We start from the raw sequence: 26,353 nt of genomic DNA, 5'->3' as shown, positions 1-26,353 counted from the left end.
TGGGTGTGTTTGCTCAACTCATGGAACACTGCACCCGAGAAGGGGCAGTGTGCTCTCCTTCGCCTGCATCACCTAGCAACGCTAGTGCTGGAATTTCTCCACCCTTCTGACTTGGCTGGACTTTCTCTCTGAAATGACCTTCCCGGAGGTCAGCACAAAAGGACCCTCCATTCACCGTACATCAACCACCGTGACAGATGGACTGAGATGGGAGAAGGTTTCTCCCTCAAGGACTGAGACATGCGACCCCTACATGGAAAAGCTCCCCTCTTCTTCCCAAAAGAACTAAGACTGAAATCCCCACCGTAGGGTGAGGGAAGGTGTGCGTGGGGACCAAAGCAAGTTTTGCAAGCGAACACTGGACCGAGAACACAATGGTTCTTGCCTACGACATCTGCTGCTGACGACACCTGCTCCTGATGGACTACTGATGGACTCCTTGTACCCTTTATCCATAGACTATTTTGAAATGTGTCCCCTTCCCCCATTTCAAAAGGACTATAAAAAAGGTTAGAGCTGACTGATATCTTGGAGATCTCCCCTGACGTGAAGACGACAGGCTCTTTGTCGACCGGACTTCAAGGAACTTTGTCATCCGCACGTCTGGTAGCTATATACCTCCTTGCCTTTCCTCTCTTCTTTTTCTTTTCCTTATTCTTTTCCCTTTCTTTATTCCCCTTCTCTAACGCATCTTTGCTATGGCTATTTAATAAAAGTACATGTATTTTGATTTTACTGCAAATCCCCTTGTCGTGTCAGTTTTTGCACCCTGAGATCAGTGAAAAAGAACCTCCACAAATCACATCCTTAGGACGGATCGTGTCAAAGGGAAACAGCCCTTAAAACACAGGGTTCCAGGAAGGATGAACAAACTTCAGCAAAGAAACCTTGATGGAGCAAGAGTAGGCTGTCGCTTTGTGCAGAAAGATGACCCAGAGTAGGGGGAAATGACTGGCCTGGCTGGGCATGGAGCTTTTGCAGGAATTTAGGGGTTAAAAAGAGGGTGCATCACCTTTGGACATAGAGGGAGGTAAATCAAGAAATGTTTACGGACGTTGTTAGGTTGTGCAGATAGAAAAATTAGAGAGCTGAAAGATCAATTAGGACTTAATTGGATACTTCTGTGAAGGATAATTATTATGTATTTATAAGCACATTAATGGCAAAAGGAGGGGTAATGATAACCTGCATTTCTTATTGTGAGGGATATGGTTACCAAAGATGAAGAATGGGCTGAGGTACTTCACCCTTTCTTTGCCTCAGTTTTCAACAATAAGACAGGCCATCCTCAGGACAAGTGTTCTCCTGAGCTGGTAGATGGGCACAGGGAGCAGAACAGCCCCCTGGAATCCAGGAGGAAGCAGCTGGGGACCTGCTGAGCCACTCAGGTGCTCACAGGTGTCTCTGGGAGCAGAGGGGATCCATCCTAGAGGGCTGATGGAGCTGGTGGATGATCTCCCCAAGCTGCTCTCCATCATTTACCATCAGTCCTGGCTCAGCAGGGAGGTCCCAGAGGAGTGGAGGTGCCAATGTGAGCCCATCCCCAAGAAGGGCTGGAAGGAGGATCTGGGGAACTCCAGGCCTGTCAGCCTGACCTGGGTGCCCGGCAAGGTTATGGAACAGATCACCTTGAGAGCCATCACAGGGCACCCACAGGATGGCCAAGGGATCAGAGCCAGCCTGGCGTGGATTTCAATATCTGCACTGATGATCTGCATGAGGGGATTGAGTGCACGATCAGCAAATTTGCAGATGACACCAAGCTGGGTGTGAGTGTGGATTTGCTGGAGGGCAGGAGGGCTCTGCAGAGGGCCCTGGACAGGCTGGATCCAGGGCCCAAATCCAACAAGGTGAGGTTGAACAAGACTAAGTACCAGCTCCTGATCTTTGGCCACAACAACCCCTGCAGCACTGCAGGCTGGGGACAGAGTGGCTGGACAGCAGCCAGGCAGAAAGGGACCTGCAGGGACTGATGGACAGCAGGCTGGACATGAGGCAGCAGTGTGCCCAGGTGGGCAAGAAGGGCAATGGCTTCTGGCCTGGATCAGGAATGGTGTGGTCAGCAGGAGCAGGGCAGTGATTCTTCTCCTGTGCTCAGCACTGGTTGGGCAGCACCTTGAGTGCTGTGTCCAGTTCTGGGCCCCCCAAATTAGGAAGGACATGGAGGGGCTGGAGCGTGTCCAGACAAGGGCAACAAGGCTGGTGAGGGGTGTGGAAGACAAGTCTGGTTGAAAGCACATGAGGGAGTGGTGGTTAAGTTAACTGGATGATACCCTGGGTAGACAAGGTAGTGTTAGGGTGCAGGTTGGACTTGATGATCTCAATTGTTTGTCACAATAAACCTGCGTGGTTTCCTTGCCGTCCCCCAGCCCTTGCTGGCCCCAGGGGCTGATGGCATTTGTGCTCCCTCAGGTTCATGTCCCCACAAGCAACAGCATGGGGGTGCTCCCGCCTGCTCTGTGCAATGCAAACAGGGGCTCCTGAGCCAGTGCTGCCGTGGCTGTGCCTGCAAGGATGGGGCACCTGTGTGAGCTGGGGGAGAGGCCAGGGCTGCAGAGGGGGGATGTTGTTGGCAGCTCCATGAGGACGCTCTGGGACACTGCCCTGGGCTGTGCAGCGCACTGGGGATGGATCAGCCCCTGCTCTGCTGCTCCCTCCCGTCTCCCCCAGGGCCCTTGCAGAGCCCCAGCCATGCTGTTTGCCCCCAGCCTGCCCACGGCCAGCCTGGGGCTGCTCAGCCTGGGGCTTTTCTGTGCTGAGCATTGGCCTGGCCGTGTTCTTGAGAGAGCCTGGGCAAGGAGCCTGGAGCCCCCAGGGCCTGGCCTGAGGCCTCAGCGCTGCCCCAGCAGTGCCCATGGCCTGTCCCTGCTGCAGCCCCGGCACTGCCACCCCCAGGACTGTGCCCGGCCCCGAGAGCACTCAGGCCCTGCAGCAACACCAGGGCCACCAGGGCAGCGGGGCAGGGCCACGGCAGCAGCACTGGCAACACCAAGTGCTGCTGCTGCTGCTGGGCACAGCTGCTGTGCCAGCACTGATCTGCCCCCAGCTCTGCACACAGACATTGCTGCTGCAGCTCCAGAGAAGGCAACAAAAGGGCATCCCTGAAGAAAACTCTGCTGGGAGATTCTTAATTCATCTAAAGCCACTGAGTGCACAGCTCCTCATTGTCACAGTCTGCGGCCACGGTGAATGTGGAGAGAAACAAAGTCAGAAATAGCAGAAACAATGATCTAGATTTAGGAAGAATATTAAAATAAAAAAAAAGACAGGGAAATCAAAGAACCAAACCAACAGAACTATCAAAAATTAATTTTGTTACAAGTGATTTGCAGAAATTGGCAATCAGTTTAATGCTTCCTAAGATGTCCAGTCATCAGTCTCCACACTGCAGCCTTGAGCTCCTGGTTCCTCAGGCTGTAGATGAGGGGATTCAGGGCTGGAGGCACCACCGAATACAGAACTGACACTGCCAGATCCAGGCATGGGGAGGAAATGGAGGAGGGTTTCAGGTAGGCAAATACTGCAGTGCTGAGAAATGCATTTCTCCTGCATTTTTCCTTTTCAGATTCTTTCAGTCATCTCCTGAGAGGTGCAGATTGTTCTGGGGCTTTTCATGAACTGATTGTACTCTTGATTTAGATGGCGACTGTAGAATTGATTTCAGATGTAGCAGAATCTGAAGTGAGCACAGAAACAAACTCCCTCTGTCAGCCCATTTTCATCTTCTAGATCACTTTCAAGATGTCCTTGGGGGTGTTGGAATGATGATCACACAGCTCTCCACTTCTGGCTGCAGGCTCTGCAGATTCTTTCTTTGCATTCAGTCAGGCTTGCATTCCCCAGGAGTTCTTGGTAGCCTGTCATGTTTTCTTAGGGTAGAACAGTAACAATGAAAACCTTACCAATGGCACAACTGCCCAGCCCACAAGGAAAAGAAAAGAACAAGCTGCAAAATTCTTCGAATATTTGTCCTGCTTTGCTGCAAGAGTTGTGCTGCACACACAGTGTGGAAAGCTGCAGTTGGTGGCACACCTTGTGACAGAAGCTGCACCTCGTTCTCCTGGAAAGGTTCATGGAAAAAGCAAACAGGACTGAGGAGAAGATTCTGGAAAAACTGAAAGAGCTTTTAAGAAATTAAATGAAAATTGAAACAATTCAAGACGTTTTTCTCAATTTATTTTTATGCTCCCCTTTTCCATCTTGCACTAGTTGTCCATCCCATTAATTCCAAACAGATCTCACCGCTAAGATCCATGAGTTGGCAAGTTTTAGACATTTTAAGATACCATGACCTACACACAGTTTGGCTTCCCCTGTTTTCCTTGGAAAGCAATGTTGGAGAGGTAAGTGCAGTGTTTGTGTCAGGTACAAATTCTGCATTCAGGGAATGCGCTCTGAGAGTGTTTGACCCTCAGCAGGGACAATGCACAGCAGCGACCGAGGGGATTCCTGAGCCACTGTGCAGGAGTCCAGACTCTGGCTCTTGGCTGAACTCCGCAAAGTTCCCGTGTTTGGACAGGCTCAGGGGCTGCCCTCGGGGAACGTGGGGCTCGGGGCGGGGGCGAGCGGGCAACGGACAAACGGACACGGGGACAAACGGCCCCGGAGCTTCAGTTGCAGCAGCGGCAGCAGCGGCAGCGGCAGCGGCAGCGGCAGCAGCGGCAGCGGCAGCGACAGCGAGAGAAAAAACTTTCGATTTCCTTCTCCTCTCCCTCTCCCGCTTCCCCGTACCTCTCCCGCTCTCCCCTTCCCGGCGTCCCCCTCCTCTCCTCTCCCCACCTCCCTCTCCCCGTGCCCGGCCGGGCCATGCCCCCGGCCCGCCCCCGGCCCCGGGCGGGGCTGCCCCCTGCCCGCCCCCGGCCGTCCCACCGAGGTCTGGTCCCAGCCCAGCTCTGGCCGTGCTGGCGGTGGCGCTGCTGGGCGGGGATCAGTGCCTGGGGCTGGGGTGGTATTGCCGGCTTTTGGCTCCGCCTGGCCCGATCCCGGCCCCGACCGCGGCCCCGGCCCCGGCCCCGGCCCCGGCTCCTCCCGGGGCCCGCGGAGGACACACGCGGCGCAGCCGCTCCCGCCGCCTCCGCTGCGGCTTGCCCGGCCCGAGCTCCGCCGCTCGGCAGCGCGGCCCCCGGCCCCGCGGCTCCCGGGTCGCGTTGCAAAGAGCGAACGCCGGGGGTTGGCCGGGCCGGGGCGGGTGAGGGGCGCTCGGGGGCCGTTGCTGGCCCCGGGCCGAGCGCTGACAGCCGCGTCCCACCCGCAGGGAAGGCGCAGGAGGCCCTGCAGGAGCGGTACCGGCTGGGTTCCCTGCTGGGGCGTGGAGGATTCGGCAGAGTGTGCTCGGGGACGCGGCTCTCGGACGGCGCCCCGGTGAGCGGCGGGGCGGGCGGTGGGTGGAGTAGGAGGGGGCGTAGGAGGAGGAGAAGGAGGATGGGGCTGGGCAGGGCGGGCGTTGAGCTGAGCCCGCTGCTCCCCTTGGCTTGCAGGTGGCCATCAAAAGGGTGCCACGGAACCGCATCTGGCACTGGAGCGAGCTGGTGAGTGAGCCGGGACAGCGGGAGAAGCCGGGCCGTGCCAGGCGGGGATGAGTCGAGCCCTGGCATGGTGGAAGCCGCCAGGACATCCCGAGGGGGAGCGGGCGTGGGGCCAGCGCAGGGCGCAGAGCATCCCGGGCTGGCTGAGGGGTTGCCCAGCCCTGGCCCAGCATCGGCCCCCCTGACGGCATCGTGCTCCTCCCGCAGCCCGACGGCACCAGCGCTCCCCTGGAGGTTGTGCTGCAGGACAAGGTGTCCACTGGCTTCCCTGGTGTCGTCCAGCTGCTGGAGTGGCTTGAGCTCCCCAGCGACATTGTGATGGTGCTGGAGCGGCCAGAGCAGTCTCAGGACCTCCTGCATTTCATTCAAGCACGGGGGTTCCTGCGCGAGGAGGTGGCGCGGCAGCTGTTCCGCCAGGTGCTGGAGGCCGTGCGGCACTGCACCAGCTGCGGGGTCCTGCACCGCGACATCAAAGCAGAGAACATCCTGGTTGACCTGGCCACCGGGCAGGCCAAATTGATTGACTTTGGCTGTGGCACCTACCTACAAGAGACAGCCTACACTCACTTTGCAGGTGAGCCTACACAGGGCTGTGCTCCCGCTCCGGGCATCTCTTGGCCCAACATCTCACAGCCCAAGCTGGGTGTGGCAGCGGGGATTCTCCCTTTTGCTGCCACTCAGGGGACTGAATCTGCAGCTGAGTTGCTTTAGAGCAGGGCTGGGTGGGGAGCCATCTTCCAGCCCTGCTGGCAGGCTTTGCCCACCACTGTGCCCAGGACTGGGGCTGGGCTGGGGCAGCCAGCCTGACAAAAACAGTCGAGGGTGGGGGTAGCAGAGAGGGAGGTCAGAACATGTGTCCCAGCCGGTTTGTGTGCAGGCAAGAGGAAGGGCTTGGACTGCTCCACTTGCCCTGTTTGTCTTGCCTTTATAATATGTTTGGGGCAATGCAGGCAGGGAGAATGAGGGCATGGTTTTTCCCCAGCACGCAGTGGGTATTTCCTTTGCGTGTCATGGTCAGGCCTAGCCAGGGCTTCCACTGTCGCCTTCCCACACCAGTGGCTTCTTTTGCAATCCCAAGTTTGTACACCAGTCCCAGATGCTGGTGAGAGGACAGTGGTCACCCTGTGTGCCACTGATGCAGCCCCCGCCCGCCCAGGGATGCTGGGGCCAGGCTCTGGGAGCAGCAGCATCCCCCTGATGAACTCCATCTGTATTCCACAGGAACACCATCATACAGCCCCCCGGAATGGACCCGCTTTGGCTGGTACCATGGCGAGCCAGCTACCATCTGGTCCCTGGGCATCCTGCTGCACGAGATGGTCTGTGGGAAGATGCCTTTCAGGAGGGGCTGGAACTTCAGCTGGGGCCAGCTCTCGCTGCCACAACGGCTCTCTCCAGGTGAATCCTCTTCTCTGGGCATGGGTGCAATACCAGTGCTGGGAGACAGCAGCGGGCTCGGGAGCATCCCGTTCTGGTAGCTGCTGAGGAGGTGGCACATGTCCTGCTCTCCCCCAAAACCAAGAATTGATGGGAAAGTTCAGGCCCAGCTCTGAGCGCATCCAGCATGGCCTGGGCATGGAATAGTGGGGCAAAGCAGACAGGAGCCTTCTCCAGCTGACGGGCAGTTTCTGGTTTCTCTCCCCAGACTGCCAAAATCTGATCGGGTGGTGTTTATCCATGCACCCCTTGGCCAGACCCTCATTAGAAGAGGTGTTCTGTCATCCTTGGATGCAGGATGTTCATCTGCCCTAGAAGAAGGGAGAGAGCCACAGGCACACTTTGATCCATGGCCCTGGTAAGTTACAGCTGCACACATGCCTTGGCAATGAGAAGCAAAGGAACCCAGCCCGTGTCACTGCACCAGGGTCATGGGATGGGAACATGCAGCCCTTGTGCTGGAGCTGAGCTGCTCTGCCCAGCCCTGGTGGCTGCCATCCAAGCAGGTTTTGCTTGTCCTGGTTCCCTGACAGCTGGGGCCCTGGGCAGAGCCCTGACAGCCTGGTCTCACCCCAGGGAAGGAGAAGGAGCCCCCAGAGAAGCTGTACCGGGTGGGGCTGCTGCTGCAGGAGACAGCGAGGATGACATGAAGGATGACATGAAGGATGACAACCTCTTCCTCAACCTGGCCACCAGCAGTTGAAGGTGATGCACTTTGATTGTGGCACCTTCTTCAAAGCCAAACTCCACAGGGAGTTTGCAGATGAGTCCACACCTGGGGAAATGCTCCCAGATTTGGGCATTGCCCAGCCTGGCTGGGAAGCAAAGGTTCCCCCCTTTGCGGGGGCAGATGCAGCTGATCCTTCAGTCGGCTGCCCAGCTGCTTTTGGCAGGGCTGGGGGCATGGGCTGGGGTGGGTATGAAATGGGAGTGGGCTCCTGGCCCTGCCAACAGCCCCCAGCACCCACCGTGCCCCGGGCTGGGGCTGGGGCTGGGGCAGCCAGCCCAACACAAACAAACCCCTGTGGTGGGAGCAAAGGTGGGACTCCCAAATCTGTGCACAGGTGCTTTGCTGTGCAGGCAGGGAAGGGCTTGGGCAGCTCCACTGCCCTTGTTTGCTTTGGGATCACGGTTATTGTGGGGGGCAGTGCAGGGGGAAGGGAGAAAGCCTGGGCTTTGCTCACACATGGCTGGGTTTTTCCCTGGCATGCAGGGCCTGGGCCTTCCTCAATCCCCTCACAGAGATATGATTTTTACCTTTGTTCTTTTTTTCCCTTTTTGTCTGTAATCTATATTCAACAATTTGTTGTTTGTTTTTCTAGAGGAAGCATTCTGGTTGGTCCAGTCTGGATCGGGAAGTTCTTGGGAGCAGCTGCGGCGTGGATGGGCCGTGCCCTTGGAGCAGGCTGAGGACATCGTTTGGGACCAGCTTTTCTTCCAGTCATGGATGGCATGAGGTGGGTCCCCGTCTGCTTGGCAGGGTGGGATCAGAGCTTTTGGGAGATGGCAGCGAGCACAGGAGCATCCTGCTCTGGGCAGCTGCTGAGCAGGTGGATGTGCCATGGCTGGCTGCAGGCTGGGCACATGTCCTGCCCTCCTGCCCTGCTCCCCAAGGCAGCACTGATGGGCAGCTCTGGGCACTGCTCTGGGCACAGCCAGCATGGCCTGGGCACCGCGGGCAGCTGGGACAAGGGGACAGGAGCCCTCAGCTGACGGGCAGTTTCCGCTTTCTCTCCTTGCAGCCGGGCTCTGCGGATGCTGAGGCTGTTCTGGGCTCTGCCAGGGCTCTGCTGGAGCTCAGCACGGGGCCGGAATCAGCCAAAGAAGAAATGGTGTCACCTGCAGCACAGACTTGCTTGAGCATTTTGGCAACACAGCTAAAAAGTTTGTAGAGTGACACCTCCCAAAAATTAAACTTGTTCAATATCTTCTGAAATCAAATCAATCTGGGATGACTCCAAATGACATTTTTCAGCTTGCTCAAGATGTAGCTCAGCCCTTCTCTGAACAGTTCTCTCCCCCACCTGCCTTTTACTTCTCAACTGCTCCCTTTTTTCCCCCAGTGAATTCCCAGCCCATTGCTGTCTCCATCACTTGCTGGCCTTCCGTGTTGCCCCTGACCACAAGGAAGGCTGAGCCCCAGGTTTAGGGACTCATGCTGTCACTGGCTGAGGAGCAGCAATGTCTCAGAGGTCCAGTGGCATTTTAGTGTCATTCAGAGCCACTCTCCAGCCCTCAGCTCTCCTCACTGCTGAGTTCCCACTCCCTTTTCCTTGTCCTTGCAGCTGGATGAGCTCTGTGAATCCCCTTGAGCCTCCCCACTCTTCCCAGCCAATGCACCCACCTCAGTGAGGCTGAAGCTGAAGCTTCTCTGTCTCCTCTGGCACTCCAGTCCAGTCCCCTGTGTGGGGAGCCCCAGCCCCAGAGCACAGCACACAGCAGTGCAGTCCGGGCTGGAGCAGCTGCCCTGCAGCCCTGGCTTGGCTGTTTGTGGCAGCTGAATGCTCCCTGTTTCCAGCTGTCCCTGCAGGATGGCCCCAGGGCAGAGCCCAGCCAGGCTCCCACTGCAGCCCCTGGAGCTTGGGGCAGACAGTGCTCCCAGAGCTGAGGTTCATGGGGAGCACCAGGAGCTGTGCCTTGCACTCTGTTGCTGTGTGTCACAGCACAGGCTGGCTTGTACTGTGTGACGGTACCAGCCCCTGGTGTGACTGACAGGGCCTCGCCCAGTCACATCTCTCCCAAGGCTGCAGCATTTCACTGCCCAGAATCTGAAGGGGCGTAGAGATCAGATCCATGACATTTTCCAGACTGGGTTTTTCAAAGGCTCTTTATAATGAAGGGCTTGAGAATAAGCGCTCTCTGTTTGCAGAGATGAAAATCAGGGTGAGTGGTCTCTTTGTCTCCAACCCACTGCCACCCCCGGGCCAACGTTAGAGCCACCCAGTCCCTCACCCACCCGCCTTGTGCCTTCCCACTGCCTTGTCCTGTCAGGGCTTCTGCTGCCCCTCATCCCTTCATGGCCTCGTCCCCTCAGGGTCTCCCCCAGCCTGGCCAAGCTGCCCGGCAGCAGCGCCGCAGGCCTCCAGGAGCTCCAGAGGAGCCCCATCCAGAGGCACCTGGGAGCCCTCAGCAATGCAGCCAGCAGCACACAGGAAGGAGGACACAGATGGCGGTTCCTGCCTGGGACAGGGCTTGTGGCCATCTCCAGGTACCGGTCTCACAGGGATCCCTGCAGCTCCGGCCTCTGCCCACCTGCTCTGTTGGCAGCACAAAGGCTTCAGCAGACCCACCAAAGGCCAAGGGGCTTCTGGCCATTTTATCTGCAACACTGCACGCCTAAGCAGCTTGTTGAGCCCAGACACCCTTTTCCCCCTCTTCCCCTATGCCCTGCAGAGCCTGGGCAGCAAAAGAAAGCTCCTGGGAGTCTGTTTATTACAACACATCCTATATTCATATACTAAAGGAAAAAACAAGAAGAAGAAAAGAATAATCTGAAAGAAATGGAAAATTCCTGCTGGCTCAGGTGAGCCCAGCAGACAGAGCCTCTGGGATCAGCTCTCTGCAGAGCTCCAGCAGCACAGCCAGCGGAGCCCTGACAGACGAGGCCGTGTCCTCCATGCCCTGCAGAATTGATTTTGCAGCCTCTGGAAGACGGAATATCGCCCACTCTGTAGTGCCCGGAGGACATACAATGTTTGAAGTGCTGCGTCTGACACGGCACTGCTGATGTCTTCTGTCAGGTGTTCAAGGGCTGAAAGAGAGAGGAACAGAGCAATGGTCAGATCCTGGATCTGCAGGGACCTGAGGAGAGCCCCCTGCTAGGGCCATCCCAGCCCACTCTAGCCATGGCCAGGAGGGAGCAGGGAGCAACGGGATCAGCCCGAAACTGCTGGCCACGAATGCCCCAATGGCCCTGAAATGTCTGTGTGCTCTGCCCACGCTGCCCCTTGTCCGCACAGGGAGCAGAGCCCTTGGCAGCCGGGGCAGGGCTCGCAGCTGGCCCCGCCAGCCCCCACTGCCAGCCTGCTGCCCTCACTCACCACTGCAGATGAGCTGGAGCTCTTCACTCTTCCCCCTCAGGTGCCGCCCGGCCATGCCTGGGAACACAGAGCCTGTCACGGCCCCAGCGGCACAGCTCCCTGCCAGCAGCGCTGCCGGCGCTGTGGCCACACGCCCTGCTGGCCCGGCAGGGCTCAGCCCGGGCCACGTCGCACGCTGCCGCCCGAGGGCACGGCTGCCAGAGGGCAGCAGCAGGGCTGAGCCCAGGCAGGGCTCCATGGCACCAGGCCCGGACGGCGCTGCCGGGGCAGCGGGCGGGGCTGGGGCCGAGCTGCGGCGGGCCGGGGAGGGAGCCCGGGCTCGTGGCTCACCCATGAACCTGATGGCCGCCTCTCGCAGGGACTCCTGTGGGTTCCGCAGGTACGGCAGGGCCCGGCGCAGGTGCTCGGCCACTCGGCTTGTGTCCTCTGCCAGCTGCAGAGAGCGGCAGCAGGGAAGGCTTGGCGCGGGCTCAGCCCCTGCCCGCACAGCCCTGAGGCACGGCCAGCAGCCGCTGGTGCCGGGCTCTGGAGGGGGCAGAGGGCCGGCTGCTGCCCGGGGAGCCGCACTGCCATCCCATCCCGCAGCCCCGCCAGGCCAAGGCTCCATCGGCCCCCGGCTCGGGCCCATAGCATCCTGGAGAAGAGCCCGCCCGGCCTCTGGGTGCAGCAGCGGGCAGGGGCACAGCTGCCAGCGCCGCACACTGAGCACCGCGCTCAGGGGCCTTCTCCAGGCTGAGGCTGGGGCTTCCAGCCCGTCCTTACCAGGCACTCAGTGAACTTCCACAGCTTCTTGTCCTTCACCAGTTTTTCAAGATCGCTTCTCTTCAGGAACTCCACCACACAAAGCAGCGTTTCCAGAGAGGCCTGGGGAGCAGCAGAGACGCGGAGATGGCCCCACAGCCCAGGGTGCAGGACCCGCATCCCTGTGCCAAGGCCTGGAGGAGGCTGCAGCCTGGCAGGCGCCAGGGCAGGAGGCAGCCAAGCCCCCTGCCAGGGGGACAGCAGCAGCCCACGAGTCCTCACCTCTGCCACACGCTGATTCTCATTGTGGCAGTGGAAGAAGAGTGGCAGCAGGCTCTGGCGCAGGTGTGTCTTCAGGGCCTTTTTTTCCTTTTCCTGTGGAAGAGTCACCAATGTTCGGAAGAGCAGTATGGAGAGCAGCTGCACCTGGCTATTCTCCTGTATGAAAGGAAGAAAAAAAGACCTTGGCATCAGCTGCACAGGGCTCAGCTTGGCGCAGCCTGCAAATCCACAGGGCAAAAAGTGTCTGGGCAGCACCCAGTGGCCGTGGCTGGGAGCAGCAAGCCTTACATGGTCAAAGAGTGGCAGGAGCGCCTCAACCAGCTGCAGTGCCATGGGGCTGGGTATCAGCATGTCATTGTCCAAGATGATAAAGCTGAGTAGCATGACTGTCATGCTGACTATCTCTCCATCTGCGTCCCACAGGAGCTCCACAAGACTTTCAGTCAGGCTCCACATTTTTTTGCTCTATGCAGAACACAAGTTTGTGAATCACCATCCATCCTGCTGCCACAGGGCTCAGAGGCTAAAGGTCTGTCCCGAAGCACTCAGGCAGCTGAACCGGGAGGCAAGAGAGCTGGGAGCATCTGCCCCAGTTCCCAGAGCCCAGCCAAGCCCAAGAGATGTATTTTCTAGCTCAGCCTCAGGCGCTGCCCCTTTCTCACCATTGAGGGATCGTCAATGATCTCAAAAAGGACCCTGAGTGCCAGGCGACGCCTCTCCCTGCACTCGCTCCGCAGCTGCCTTGACAAGATTTGCTGGAGTCTGTTAGCACCATGTTCACTCAAGTCCAGCAACTCGAGGACCTGAAAGGCACAGGGCAGTGTCAGGGGACCCGGCCGGCAGGAGCCCAGAACCGCACAGGGCTGGGCCCAGGCAGCACCACAGGGCGCGGGCAGCTGTGGCTATGAGAGGGCAGAGAGCTGGGAGGCAGCTCAGTGAGGCAGCACTGGCCATCAGGCTCACCTCCGCAAGGAACGCCAGGGCAGGCAGCTCCCAGTGTGGCTCCTGGGTGCTGAGCAGCCGGAGCAGGTAGCGAATGATCTGGGAACGCAAGGGGATGGAGACACAGGACATCTCCCTGGCAGGAGAAAAAGTAACCAAGACTGCGGGCTGGGGGATAGACCTCTGCCAGGACTGACTCACAGAGGTCTGGTCTTTCCCCAGCATCCTGCACGGGGCCCTGGGCTATTTGGGAAAGCGGCTCCTTATGGGCACCCTCCTCTCCCAGCCTTTTCCACTCTGCTTGGCTGTCCCTCAGTGACAAGGCCCTGTGGTTCATGACCACAGGGACTGTGTGGGGCTCCCTGGGCACAGAGCACGAATGTCAGAGGCAGCGGGGAGAAGGGGGTCTCACCTGGCCAGCAGACCCACGGCATAGTGGTGGGTGTCAGCACACAGCAGCGTGTCCCAGCCACACTTGCGTTCCATTGCCACCACCACATCCTCGTGCTGCATTCGGCAGAGCAGGGACATCAGGGTCCGCACTGCAAACCTGCGTGCAGAGCAAAGCCCAGGTCACGCTGGAGCACTGGCTCCTGCCCAGGGATGTGGCAGGGACAGGAGGAGTGGGATGGAGCACCTGTTGGGGCTGATGGCAAGGCCGTATTGCTGCTGGCATCCCTTCCAGAAGGTATGGACCTCCTCTGGCATATCCAGAGTGCTGAAGAGCACTTGGAAGAGCAGATGCACAAAGAGGCGGGGGAAATACACCATCACAATACGTGGGATACAGGGCACCTGGAGGATCTTCCACATCACCACAGTTGCCTGCAAAGCCCCCCGAGACAGCGCTCAGTGCTGAGGTGTCCATGTGGCAGGGCCTGAGCAGGGGAGGGAGAGGCCCGGAGAGAGGCAGGGGGAGCACCGGGCCTGGCGCCCCTGAAGCTGCCCCGAGGCCAGGTTTCAGCCCAGCGCCTGAGGCAGGGAGATGCAGTGGGGGAAGGAGGATGGAGAGCTGCTGGAGAGGCGGCTTTGGGGCCAGCAAAGGCCAGTTGCAGAAACTCACAGCCAGGACAAAGACACCTGGTTTGTACCCATCCGAGGTGCACGTGCTGTGCTTGGGCCATCTCCTCAGCACATCCAGGAGTATCAGCAGCGCAGGCTCCGCAGTCCTGGACGAGCACATGATGCTGTTCCACATGGTCAACGCAGCTCTGTGGGGTTAGAGCTCTGTCTCAGGGGGGTCTCAGACACAGCACCATGGCTTGGGCAGCAGTGGGGACCTGAACTGGCTGCCAGCTCTGCCTCTGCCCACTGTCCCTGGCCAGCAGCAGCCAGGCAGCCCAGCCCTGTGGGGACAGGCCCCTGAGGGGCAGCGAGGGGGCATGGCAGCAGGCTCGGGGACTGACGTGCCAGGGTGGCAAAGGGAGCAGCCAGAGAGCCCTGGAAGTCTCTGTTGGTCAGACACCTTGGAGAGGCTGTACAGGCTGATGGGCTGGGGAGCCCTGAGCCCTCTGGGCAGGTGGGCCCATACCTGTCACAGGATGGGGCCACACGCAGGAGTGTCATGACTACATCAGCTGGCTGTGCTTTGGTGAGATACAGCAGGGTCCTGTTCAGCCGGTGCTCTACAAACTGATTGGCCATGAGCCACTGGTGGATGTACCTCACCATGGCGGGCACCTGGAGAAGGCACAGGGAGACTTGGAAAGCTGCCAGAGGGAGGAATGTTGCCAGCTTCCCCAGGGAAGTGCTTCCCTTCCCACCACACTGCCATGGCCTCAAAGGCGTCCAGCGACCAGCGGGTGTGGCTTGGGAGGCCAAGCACTTCCTGGGAGCATCAAAACCTGGCCACAGGCTGCTTACTTGCTTTGGATTGCAAAACCCCTCCTGTACGAGCATACTCAGCAGGGCAGCACTGGTCTTGGTTTTGAAGATGTGCGAATATGCTCGGAGCCCAGTGCCCATGGTGCTGGTCTCTTCCTGCCGAATTCTCTTGATGAATTTGCAAACCAGCTGTAGGAGAAGGGCAAGAAGCCAGGGATGTTCCACAGAATGCTCCAAGCATGGTGACAGCAGGCCCAGCCCAGGTGGGGATGGCTGCAGGTACCTGTGCTGTTCTGCGGAAGCGGCCACGGGCAGGGTCCTGCTCTTGTGTGCGCCCCATGGCTGCATCTGGCAAAGAGCGAGTGCAGCCAGAGCTGAGGGGCTGCAGGAGAGGCCAGAGAACACAGCCCAGCCCTGCGCTCCCGAGGCAGGGACAGCCCTGGGATGCCCCAGGGGATGGAGCATGGCTGCTGTGGGGTGTCTGCCTGGCCCCTCTTCCGTCCTGTCCATGGGCATGTCCCCAGGGGATGGGATGGGATGGGATGGGATGGGATGGGATGGGATGGGATGGGATGGGATGGGATGGGATGGGATGGGATGGGATGGGATGCCACGGGATGCCAAGCTGGCTTCAGGCACCAGTTCTCTGGCCCAGCTCTGCCACTCACCCTCCTGTGGCAGCTCAAATGGCACCACCTCTTCAGTCTCCTGTGCTGGGGCAGCTCCAGGGCCTTCTTCCTCCTCCTCCACCCAGGCCAGCTTGGGCACTTTTGGGGGTCTCTGCTCCATGTCAGTGACTGGATTTGTGGCTGCTTGCAGTGGAGATGCCTCGGAAAACCTCAGAGTCAGCAAGTCCTGCAGTCGTGCCTGGAAGGCACCTTCAAGAGAGAAGCCTCAGGAAGGCTGCAGGACAGCAAGTCCTGCACTCTGGTCTCTAGGGCTCCTGCCACAAGGACAGGAGACTCCTGTCAAAGATTGTGGTCTGCCCTTGAGGGCACCTGCAGAAGAGAAGCCTCGGGAAGGCCAGGGGTCAGTAAGTCCTGTGGTCTGGCCTCGAGGTCATCTGCAGAAATAACGTCTCGGAAAGGCTCCGGGTCAGACACGAACGAGTGTGCTGTGCGGGGGCTCCTCACAGCACCGCTCTGTCCCGTCCTGTCCCGTTGTGTGCTCCGAGCACTGTGGCGTGGTCTTGCCACCTCCAGCTCCTATGTCACCACGTGTCACAAAGAGCTCTTGGACACCTGTTCCATGCCACAGTGACCATGCTGCACTGTGTCACAAAGGGCCCCTGCACACACCGCACCCTGCCCTGGGGCCACCCCCAGCCCACCCAAAGTGGTCCAGGTTGGAAGGAATCCCTGGTCCCAAGTGTCTAATGCAGCCCGACAGAGTCTTTAGGAATGGCTCAAACCATCAGCAAACACTGCCCTGCTCTGCGGGCTCAGGGCAGCAGAAGGAGCCCCCAGGGCTGCTGACACAGCCATGCTGGGAAGGGCACGGGGCCTTCCACAGAAGCTGGCACGGCCTCCCTGGGACACGTCCCGGCTGGTGGCCATCCTAAACCCACGGGTGTGACCCAGACAAGGAAAGTGTGGGCCAGGGCACAAATGCTGCTCTGACCCCTGGGGCCAGGGGAGCACTGACATCAGCAGGTGTGGCAGAGTCCCTGCCCAAGCATACCTGCTACCCCCTGAGCCCTGGCAGTGCTGCTGTCCCTCTCCTGCCCCAGAGACCTGTGCCCCCGGGGGGCTTCTGTGCCTGGGGCAGCATGAGCCCATGTGCACTGGGGGCTGTGCTCCTTCCTGCAGGGGCTGTTGGCAGGAGCACCCAGAGCAACTGCTAGCAACACTTGGTCTCAATCAGAAGCCCTACATCCTGAAATTATTTTCTCATTGAAGTAATTTCCTTCAGCACAAAAACACCTTAGTGGGGTAGGCACAGAAGAATCTGGCATTTAACAAGCCTCACTTCAGGAAAGCTTTACTTCCCGTTGCTCAACTCAAGTAGTTCCAAAAAGTTGCAAACTTCCCAAATTGATTGGGATGACCTGAGAAGGTGAAGAGTTGGAATTTTGCTTCCCATCAAAGCAGCAACTCATTTGCCTTAACCTCATCCACTGAGAGTCACTTTACAGAACATAACACTACACAGAGGCAAAAAAAAAGGGCCATTCTTTTGGTTTGCAAACAGTTTTCTGTGAAAGGATGATATTATCCAAATTCTCTTAAGGAATAAAAGCTCTCAAGAAATGAAAGTCCACTGAGTGTTACAAAAGTAGCCCAAACAAATGAGTAGATGGCAAAAGGGCTAATCCTCCCCCTGGTACAGTTATCTCAGTGACCAGTAAAGTACAGCTCTCCCCTCTTGTTCCCTGCAGGAGAATCAGGACCATGAAGAGGAAAAGTCACAGATAGTCTTTCTGCCCTCCGTAACCAAAGCTGTGCCAAGCCACAGATGCTGCCTTCAAACTGACTCAAATTCCAGCCAAGACCTCTCACCTTCCAGACGACGCCTTCTCCAACACCCCACCAACACCAACTCCCCAAACTCCCCCACAGAAGCTGTTAACAACCCGCCAGGACCCCCAGCTGTCCCCGTCCCTCCGCAGAGCTTTCCCACCCTCCAGCAGATGCCCTGGTTCCCTGCACGTGCCGTGGGATGGCCCTCAGGAGGATCTGCTCCAAGGCCTTCCCCGGTGGCAGCTCAGGTTGCCAGGCCTGTGGTTCCTGGATCACCCTTCCCACTGAGCCTTCCTGTGCACGGCTGTTCCATTGGCACCTTTGCTCAGCTCGGACTTCTCCACTTAACCAGGACTGTTGGTCAGGGATCCAGAGCAGCCTGGCAAGCTCTTTCTCCAGCTTCCTCTTTACTCTCAGGGCAGGTAGAACATTCCACAGGAAAGCTACAGGTGCCACAGGGAGCAGGCGGCCTCAGGCACCTTTGGCAATGAAACAAGGCCTTTGTTTGACATAAGTAAGCACAAGGCATTCACATTAGTAAACAAGTAATTAGCACAGACAGACATAAGTACTTAGCACCAATTAGCATAAGAAAAAACTGGCTGGCCTAACTTGACATGAGAGTGACTTGGGAAAAAGCTTTAGACATAGTCTACCAGAAGAACTAAGGGGAAATACAGAATCAGCCCAGTGCAGAGAAGGCATGAGGAAGACTTTGTGCTTTTTAGGGCATCGAGACTGCTTCTGGCCAGTATCTGGACATCAGCTTCAAGTATAGGAATCTGACACAGTGTATTTTGAACCCCCTGCCAATCAAATCATCTCAGCAGCATAAAGATGGATGGTATGTTTGATGCAATTCCTACATCAACCCACTGAAATTTATACGTGGCAGAGAAATATTTTAGTGGGGGGCAGACTCCTGCCCTCCTGCCAGGTCAGTAAAAGGGCCAATTTCTTTGAATGGGAGGGAGACCACTCAGGACTGCTGTATCCTGAGGGAACACCTTTGGCCTTGACATGTAGGCACCTGCACAAGCTTAAAATCAGCTGCCTCAGCTTCCAAGACCTCTCTTGGCCAGCATCCTGATGTGGATGCAGGACTGCTGCGAGGCACTGCTGGGACCCAGCGGGACAGGACCGGCTGTCTCGTGTCCACGTAGCACCCTCTGACACAGCCAGGGTCATCCCAAAACCAGACAAACGCTCATGAGTCAGCAGAGGGGAGCAAGGAGCACTGGGCTCCTCTCAGGGTATCTCAGCTGGGCTCGCTCCACAACACGGCCCCGGTTTAAGGCCTGCTGATGCCCAGCTGCCAGAAATGCCTACCTTGTTCTCTCCAAGATGCACAGGGAGAGCCAATGAGCAGAACACCTGGGAAGGCAAACCTTCCAAGCCTTTTCTGAGGCCAGGGACACACCAAGACTTGCCATGCTGCCTGACCCACCCAGCCCAGCTCTGTGCTGGCCCTGGGCCACAGCAGCTTCCACCAAGCTAGAGGCAAATGCATCTTGCCAAGAGTTGAAACACAGCAGACAGGGAAGATGTGAAAAGTGTGTGCGTAAAGGCCTTTTAATTCACAGCTCTCAAAGAGAGCTTTGGGGCTCGTGGCTGGACAGAGATGCTCCTGCTCACACCTCTGTCCAAAGTGGGGGAACACACCCTGCTGCAGGTGCTTGGCTTGGTCTCCACAGGTCCAGGCAGATGCCAAACCCGCTATTCACAGCCTTCTCCCTTGCCCTGCCCCTCTGCCAAGTGCAACAGGCCTCAAGGACTGAAAGGAGCACAGAGAGCCAAAAGGGGATACTTTTACCTACCTCACTGGGAGCTCCCTGGCAAGCACTTTCCTTAAGAAGCAAGCCCCTTTCCTCCAAAGGCATTTCCCCAAATGTGTAGCTTTCCTGGAGAACACCAACACACTCTTAAGAAAAGCTGGCAAGGCTGAATGACTTCAGGTCCTTTGAGGACAGGCACTCCAGCTCTAGCTCGTATTCCCCAAGTCAGTTTCCAGGTGGAGGTTCAGGCGTGCAGCCCCAGGCCCTCTACAAACACAGGCTGCTCGCTGCCTCTTCAGCTGCCTCAACTCCTGCCTGTGGTCACAGCAGCAAAACCAGGCTTTTCCAGCCAGACAGCAGAGCCCTGTCCCCGCAGGATGCTCTTGCCAGCACCTTCCAGGACTCTCTGCTGTGCACACAGTGCTTTTCATGCCTGCACCCAACAGGCTTTGGAACACAGAGCACAACCTGGCTGGCTCTGCCAGCAGCACACCCCAAACACAGGCGGAGGAAGAAGCAGCAGGGGTTGTTTGGCGGCCATGCCCCAGAGAAACTGGAAAGGTGCCCTCCCTCTGGTCTCACTTGCTTGGATTTCTGACTGAGTCTGAGGCTGGGGCTGCCATTCCTCAGCTGTGGGGACCAGAACCACACCCAAGATTCCAGCACTGTCTGACAGGGCTCTGTGCACTGGCACGGTCGCACTTCTGAGTCTCGGGCACAGTGCTGCTGCTTCATTTGCTCTTAGGCACACCCAAAGCTCTCTTAAGCTCGGATGGTCTCTGGTTCTGCCCTCTTCCTGATCCTGTGCAGGGATGGAGCACTGCTGTGCTTTCAGGAAGCTGTTCTTGAAACCATCCAGCATTTCCAAGCTCCTTTGCCCTCTGTGGATGCTTGCCATGGAATCCCTCACAGCTGGGTTCAGAGCATCCTCAGGTTGGCTCTTCCAAAGTCCAGGGGCTCCAGGGTGCTCAGCAAGATCTGTAACTGCACAGTGTTGTGGAACTGGACCTTCAGCACAGGGATCTTTCCAGCCTGATCTGCCCTCGTTCCTCTGTGTGCACAAAACACGGCGTGGAAGAGAACAGCAGGAGGGGCCTGTGTGTCCCAGGGCTCTGGATTTGTATTGCATCAGTTCCACAGAGATGCAGGCAAAGCGAGGAAGGCAAACTGTTTATTAATGGAAGGTGAAGCAAAGGGATGAGCTGGGAAGGAAGAAAGGGGATGGGCAGGGTCTGAGGGCTGGAGGGAGGCAGCTGTCAGCAGGGAGGGAGAAGGCAGGAGCTATGGGAGCTTCCCACAGGCTCAGCTGTGCCAGTCGTCAGCTGTGCCTGGAGCTCCAGCTGGTCTCCTCTGGTCTCCAGGTGGTCTCACCTTCCAAGGGATCTGGAGGTCTTAAAGAGACACAGGCTCTTCTGAGCCAGCAGGTGAAAGTAGTTCTGCAGCTCTTCCCTGGAACATCACCTGAACAAATATGCTTATGTGGGAGGGTCTGTTGTTTTCACTCAGGGCTTGAGGGGCTGGAAGAGAGAGGAACAGAGCCACTGTCAGAACCTGGATCTGCAGGAATCCAAGGAGACCTTCCTACCAGGGCCATCCCACCCAGCTCTTGCCATGCCCACAAGACAAGAGCAGCCAAGGGGATCAGCTGCAAGGTGCTGGCCATGAATCCCCTCACCCATGTCCCTAAAATCTCTGTGTGCTCTGCCCACACCACCCCTTGTCCACAAAAGGAGCAAAGCCCACCGCAGCTGGGGCAGGGATTGCAGCTCCCTGCCCAGGCATTGCAGCTCACCCGGCCAGCCCCCACTGACAGCCCGCTGCCCTCACTCACCCTCACAGAGGGCCTGGAGCTCTTCCTTCTGCCCCATCAGGAACACCCCGACATCCCTGGGAACACAGGCTAACCATAGCTAAGGCTGCTGTGGCTGTTATCCAGTTTGCTTTATGGGTTAATAAGGTGAGGATTTAATGGATCTTTAACTTCCACTGCAAGGCAGACACATGGATTCAGAGCTATCACATGCTAACTATGTGGTTTTTGGGGTTACTTTAAAAATGGTATGTACTGTGTGTGAGAGTCTGTCCGAAACTTCCCTCATTTTTTGCCTCTCGATCGTCATGAAAGCCAAGACCACCGGGGAAAGGGAAAGATCCTGTTCTGAAAATCCAGGTCTGTCTGGTCCACCAAGCCAGATTATTGCCTATGGGTGTGTTTGCTCAACTCATGGAACACTGCACCCAAGAAGGGGCAGTGTGCTCTCCTTCGCCTGCATCACCTAGCAACACTAGTGCTGGAATTTCTCCACCCTTCTGACTTGGCTGGACTTTCTCTCTGGAATGACCTTCCTGGAGGTCACCACAAAAGGACCCTCCACTCACCGTACATCAACCACCGTGACAGATGGACTGAGATGGGAGAACGTTTCTCCATCAAGGACTGAGACGTGCGACCCCTACATGGAAAAGTTCCCCTCTTCTTCCCAAAAGGACTGAGACTGAAATCCCCACCTTAGGGTGAGGGAAGGTATGCGTGGGGACCGGAGCAAGTTTTGCAAGCGACCACTGGACCGAGAAGACAATGGTTCCTGCCTACGACATCTGCTGCTGACGACACCTGCTCCTGATGGACTACTGATGGACTCTTTGTACCCTTTATCAATAGACTATTTTGAAATGTGTCCCCTTCCCCCATTTCAAAAGGACTATATAAAAGGTTAGAGCTGACTGATACCTTTGAGATCTCCCCTGATGTGAAGACGACAGGCTCTTCGTCAACCAGACGTCGAGGGACTTTGTCATCCGCACGTCTGGTAGCTATATACCTCCTTGCCCTCCCTCTCTTCTTTTTCTTTTCCTTATTCTTTTCCCTTTCTTCTTTCCCCTTCTCTCTAACGCATCTTTTCTATGGCTATTTAATAAAAGTGCATGTATTTTGATTTTACTTCAAATCCCCTTGTCGTGTCAGTTTTTGCACCCTGAGATCAGTGAAAAAGAACCTTCATGAATCACGTCCTTAGGACAGATCGTGTCAACTGTGACAAAATGATACCAGGGCAAATTTTCTCTCAACCTGTCATAGCTTAAGAAGGAAGTGAGTTTTTTGGGAGGTTGTGGTCAAACCAATCAGTGCTTGGATTGGAATATTGGCACCTGGTTTGGCCACTGAAGGTGTGGACCGCCTCTGAGAACACAGGGGGTTAAAAGCAAGAACTCCCAGGAGAGCTCTCTTTTGGTCCCGGTCAGTGGAGGAGCTCAGAGCTTCCCTGCCCAGCTGGGGCTGGCTGGGGGAGGGAAGCCATGCGGCTGGGTGAGGTAGGCTGGAGCCTCGGGCAGAGGAGGGGGGTGAAGGCCTTGCAAGATGGAAGGGTGGAGGAGCCTGAGAAGCATCGGGCCCCCCTCCTACCCCCCTGGAGAGAGATAGAGAGAGAGAGAGAGAGCCAGTGCCTGTGCTGCCTTGAAATTCGGTATCATGGACTGGCAGCACGGCCGGCCAGAAGTGGGGGATGCATCGAGAGAAGGTTCCTGGCAGCTGTGGGAGTCCTGGGCAGACAGAGGCAAAGATTTTAACCCCTTCCTTGAATAGTGGAAACCTTACAAATACCGATCCTCCTGAATCTGAATGAGACGAGAGAGAGATGAAGCCAGAAGAAATGGGCAAGTGTGAAGAAAGCTGGTGCAAGTGAGAGATCTTAGAAGAGGTGAGAAGAGTCCTAGGTGGGAGGAGGTGATGGAGTGGCCTTGAGCTGGACTCCTTCTTGTTTGGTCATGGACAGACCCATGTTTTTCCTGTCACACAGAGACTGCATTTAGGGGGAGGCAATGCCTTGGAGCCAAGAGTGAAGCAGTGGAGTGAACAGAGATGGCTGAGGAGGGTGTGGGATGCCCTGTGTCTTCTGTGGAGGGGAAGATCTCTGTTCACAAGACCCCTCGGCCCCAGGGGGTAAATCTGGGGAGGACTGGTGTCCCGAAGTTGAGAGACTGCTGCTTTTGGAACTGGGTGGAGCATCCTTAAACAAGGAACCCTAAAAGCAGTCCTGGTCCATGTGCAGTGGTGAGAGCACTGGACATGGAGGGAAGAAGTCAAAAGGGCAAATGTTCTCCAGGCAGTGCCACGAGTGACATGGAATCACAAGAGGTTTCAATTGTGTTTCCGGGGGAAGCCTATGGTGCAAGGGGGGGGACTCTTGTCTCCCTGATGGACTTCAGAATTGATTATTTGAGTGGTGATGATGGACTCAAAAGTTGCTTATCTGAGAGATGATGATGGTGTGGAAATTTATGGTTATTTCATTGTTATGTTTCAATTTATTTCATGTTGTGGAGGAAAAGGAGGGAGAGGAGGAGAAATGTATTTGGAGGGGTTTCATTCTTAGTTTTGTGTCTGTTCCTTTTTAGATGTTGTAGTTAATAAAGTTTGTTTCCTTTATTCCTAAGTTGGAGCCTGCTTTGCTCTGTTCCTGATCACATCTCACAGAAGCCACTAGGGAAAGTATATTTTCATGGGGGGCACAGGCATTGTGCCAGCCTCAAACCATGACACGAGTACAGCCAGAGTGTGAGCCCTCTCTACCTGGTCACCTGCAAAAAGAACGATTTCCAGTGGGGCCCTGAACAGCAACAAGCCTCTGCCCAGATCAAGCAGGAGACCACTCATGCAGTAGCCCTTGGCCCCGTCACGATAGAACCGGAGGTAAAGAATGTGCTCTACTCTGTAGCCAGGAGCAATGGCTTGTCCTGGAGCCTTTGGCAGAAGGTGCCTGGGGAGACTCGAGGCAGACCACTGGGATTCTGGAGCCAAAGTCACAGAGGATCCGAAGCCAGCTACATTCCCACAGAGAAGGAAATCTTGGCCACCTATGAAGGAGTTCAAGCGGCCTTGGAGGTGATTGGCACAGAAACACAACTCCTCCTGGCACCCTGACTACCGGTGCTGGGGTGGATGTTTAAAGGAAAAGTTCCCTCTACCCACCATGCCACCAATGCCCCATGGAGCAAATGGATTGCCCTCATCACACAGCATGCCCCTATTAGAAACCTGAATCACCCTGGGATTTTGGAGGTAATTACAAACTGGCTGGAAGGTAAGAACTTTGGTCTCACTGACAAAGAGGAGCAGGAACAAGTGACATGGGCTAAAGAAGTTCCACCATACAACCAACTACCAGCAGAGTAAACACGCTATGCTCTTTTCACTGATGGTTCTTGTCACATCATAGGGATGAACTGGAAGTGGAAAGCAGTCGTGTGGAGCTCCGCATGACAGGATGCACAAGCTACCAAAGGAGAAGGTGGATCAAGTCAATTTACTGAACTCAAGGCCATTCAGCTGGCCCTGGACATTGCTGAAAGAGAGGTTGCCAAAGCTCTACCTTTATTCTGATTCGTGGATGGTAGCCAATGCTCTGTGGGGTTGGTTAGAAAGGCGGAAAAGGCCAACTGGCAGCATAGAGGAAATCCAATCTGGGCTGCTGATGAGTGGAAAGACATTGCCACAGAGGTAGAGAAGCTACCTGTGAAAGCCTGTCATGTAGATGCCCATGTCCCCAAGAGTGAGGCTAGTGAGGAACACCAAAACAACAAGCAGGTAGATCAGGCTGCAAAGATAGAGGTGTCGTAAATAGGCTTAGATTGGCAACATAAGGGGGAGTTGTTCCTAGCTCCATGGGCCCATGATGCTTCAGGTCATCGGGGCAGAGATGCCACCTCTAAGTGAGCACAAAACTGAGGGGTGGATCTAACCATAGACAGTATTTCTCAGGTTATCCATAACTGTGAGACGTGTGCTGCCATCAACCAAGCCAAGGGGGTGAAGCCCCTATGGTATGGTTGTTGGTGGTCCAAGTACAAGTATGGGGAGGCCTGGCAGATTGGCTACATCACACTGCCCCAGACACGCCAAGGCACGTGCTCACAATGGTAGAAGCCACCACGGGATGGTTGGAAACCTACCCTGTGCCTCATGCTATGGCCCGTAACACCATCCTGGGCCTTGAAAGTCCTGTGGAGGCATGGTACCCCTGAGAGGATTGAGTCAGACAATGGGACTCATTTCAAGAACAGCCTTATCAACACCTGGGCTGGGGAACATGGCATTGAATGGGTGTACCATATTCCCTACCATGCACCAGCTGCAGGCAAAGTGGAGAGGTACAATGGACTACTAAAAACCCAGGTGAAAGCCTTGGGTGGGGCATCTTTCAAAAATTGGGAGCAGCATTTAGCAAAGGCCACCTGGTTAGTTAACACTAGAGGTTCTACCAGCCGAGCAGGTCCTGCCCAGTCTGAGTCCCTGAATATAACAGATGGAGATAAAGTCGCAGTGGTACATGTCAGAGGTTTGTTAGGGAAGACCGTGTGGATAAATTCTGCCTCGACTACAGACAAACCCATTTGTGGGGTTGTCTTTGCTCAGGGACCAGGTTGCACATGGTGGATAATGCAAAGAGATGGAAAAACACAATGTGTACCTCAGGGAGATCTGATTGTGGGGTGAGGATGAGTATAGCTTGTAATTTTTGGGGGGAACAGATGGAAGTTTTATGTCAGTATGTTGACGATATGGGGATAAGGGGTGGAATGTCCTAGGGTGAGGTTATGATGCTTGTATCCCCAATCGTGTATTCTGTTAATGCTGGATATTATGTACTGTGCCTTCAAGACTGGCTCTGAAGAGCAAGGTTTGTTTTGGTTTGTTATCAGCCTGCTCCCCCATGGCTGGCGGGACAGAGAGACGGGGAAGTACATAGTGTAGCTTTTGCTTTTTGGCTTTGGTTTTTGCTTTTGCTTTGCTCTTGCTTCTTGCTGTGCTCCTGCTTTGCTTTTGCTTTTTGCTTCTGCTTGTTAGTTAGTTCACCTAAGCAGTCCACATTTTTCCCTGGACTGTTTTTTCCTTTCCCTTTTTGGAACCACTCAAACCTGCTCCGGACTGGGATCTGGGAAACACCAAGAGTTTGTATCCTGTGGCTGCAGCAGCTATCCCCAGAGCCAGAGGGAGTGACAACAGAGCGATCACTCCCAGGAAAGACTTTCTGAATTTGTCATCCTTTTCAGATCAGTGAAGGAGTGTTGTCATCTAGTATTTGTAATAAAGAGGACAGGAGATCTTTCTCCTTTTTAATGCCTTTGTTAAAAAGAATCAGCTCAGGTGGGGAGAAATTGACGGGTCGCACCCACGCTGCCGCTGCTCCCAGGAGTGGCACGGAGGAGGAGAGGAGGTTGCAGCTTTGTCCGCTGGTCTCCAGGCAGAGCTGGGGCCTCCGTCCTCACAGGAGATTAGGAGATTCCACTTTTTCAGTCTAACATTCCAGGTCCTCTTTCTAGTTAAGACC

The 26,353-nt window shown here is 56.2% G+C and overlaps 1 protein-coding gene and 1 pseudogene across 1 annotated transcript; both read left to right on the top strand.

The window, feature by feature from the left end:
* The window catches only part of LOC135291581 (zinc finger protein 23-like), a 201,810-nt pseudogene that overhangs the window by 91,182 nt on the left and 84,275 nt on the right, over window positions 1-26,353 (top strand).
* LOC135291564 (serine/threonine-protein kinase pim-1-like) lies at window positions 1,991-7,364 on the top strand. Its single transcript, XM_064405842.1, has 7 exons — window positions 1,991-2,058; window positions 4,621-4,727; window positions 5,255-5,361; window positions 5,733-5,846; window positions 5,988-6,099; window positions 6,747-6,923; window positions 7,171-7,364. The coding sequence occupies exons 1-7, from the start codon at window positions 1,991-1,993 to the stop codon at window positions 7,275-7,277; spliced, it is 792 nt and encodes a 263-aa protein (XP_064261912.1). The 3' UTR covers window positions 7,278-7,364.

Source organism: Passer domesticus (genome assembly GCF_036417665.1).
Source record: "Passer domesticus isolate bPasDom1 chromosome 8 unlocalized genomic scaffold, bPasDom1.hap1 SUPER_8_unloc_1, whole genome shotgun sequence".
In the NCBI taxonomy this organism is placed as follows: Eukaryota; Metazoa; Chordata; class Aves; order Passeriformes; family Passeridae; genus Passer; species Passer domesticus.
This window is presented reverse-complemented; position numbering and strand designations above follow the sequence as displayed.

Bases quoted from the DNA above. Each gene is read 5' to 3' on its own strand.
- LOC135291564 (XM_064405842.1), top strand. From the start codon at position 1,991: ATGAGGCAGCAGTGTGCCCAGGTGGGCAAGAAGGGCAATGGCTTCTGG. The intron at 2,059-4,620 runs GTCAGCAGGAGC...CTTCAGTTGCAG, and splicing joins CCTGGATCAGGAATGGTGTG to CAGCGGCAGCAGCGGCAGCG. The intron at 6,924-7,170 runs GTGAATCCTCTT...TTCTCTCCCCAG, and splicing joins GCCACAACGGCTCTCTCCAG to ACTGCCAAAATCTGATCGGG.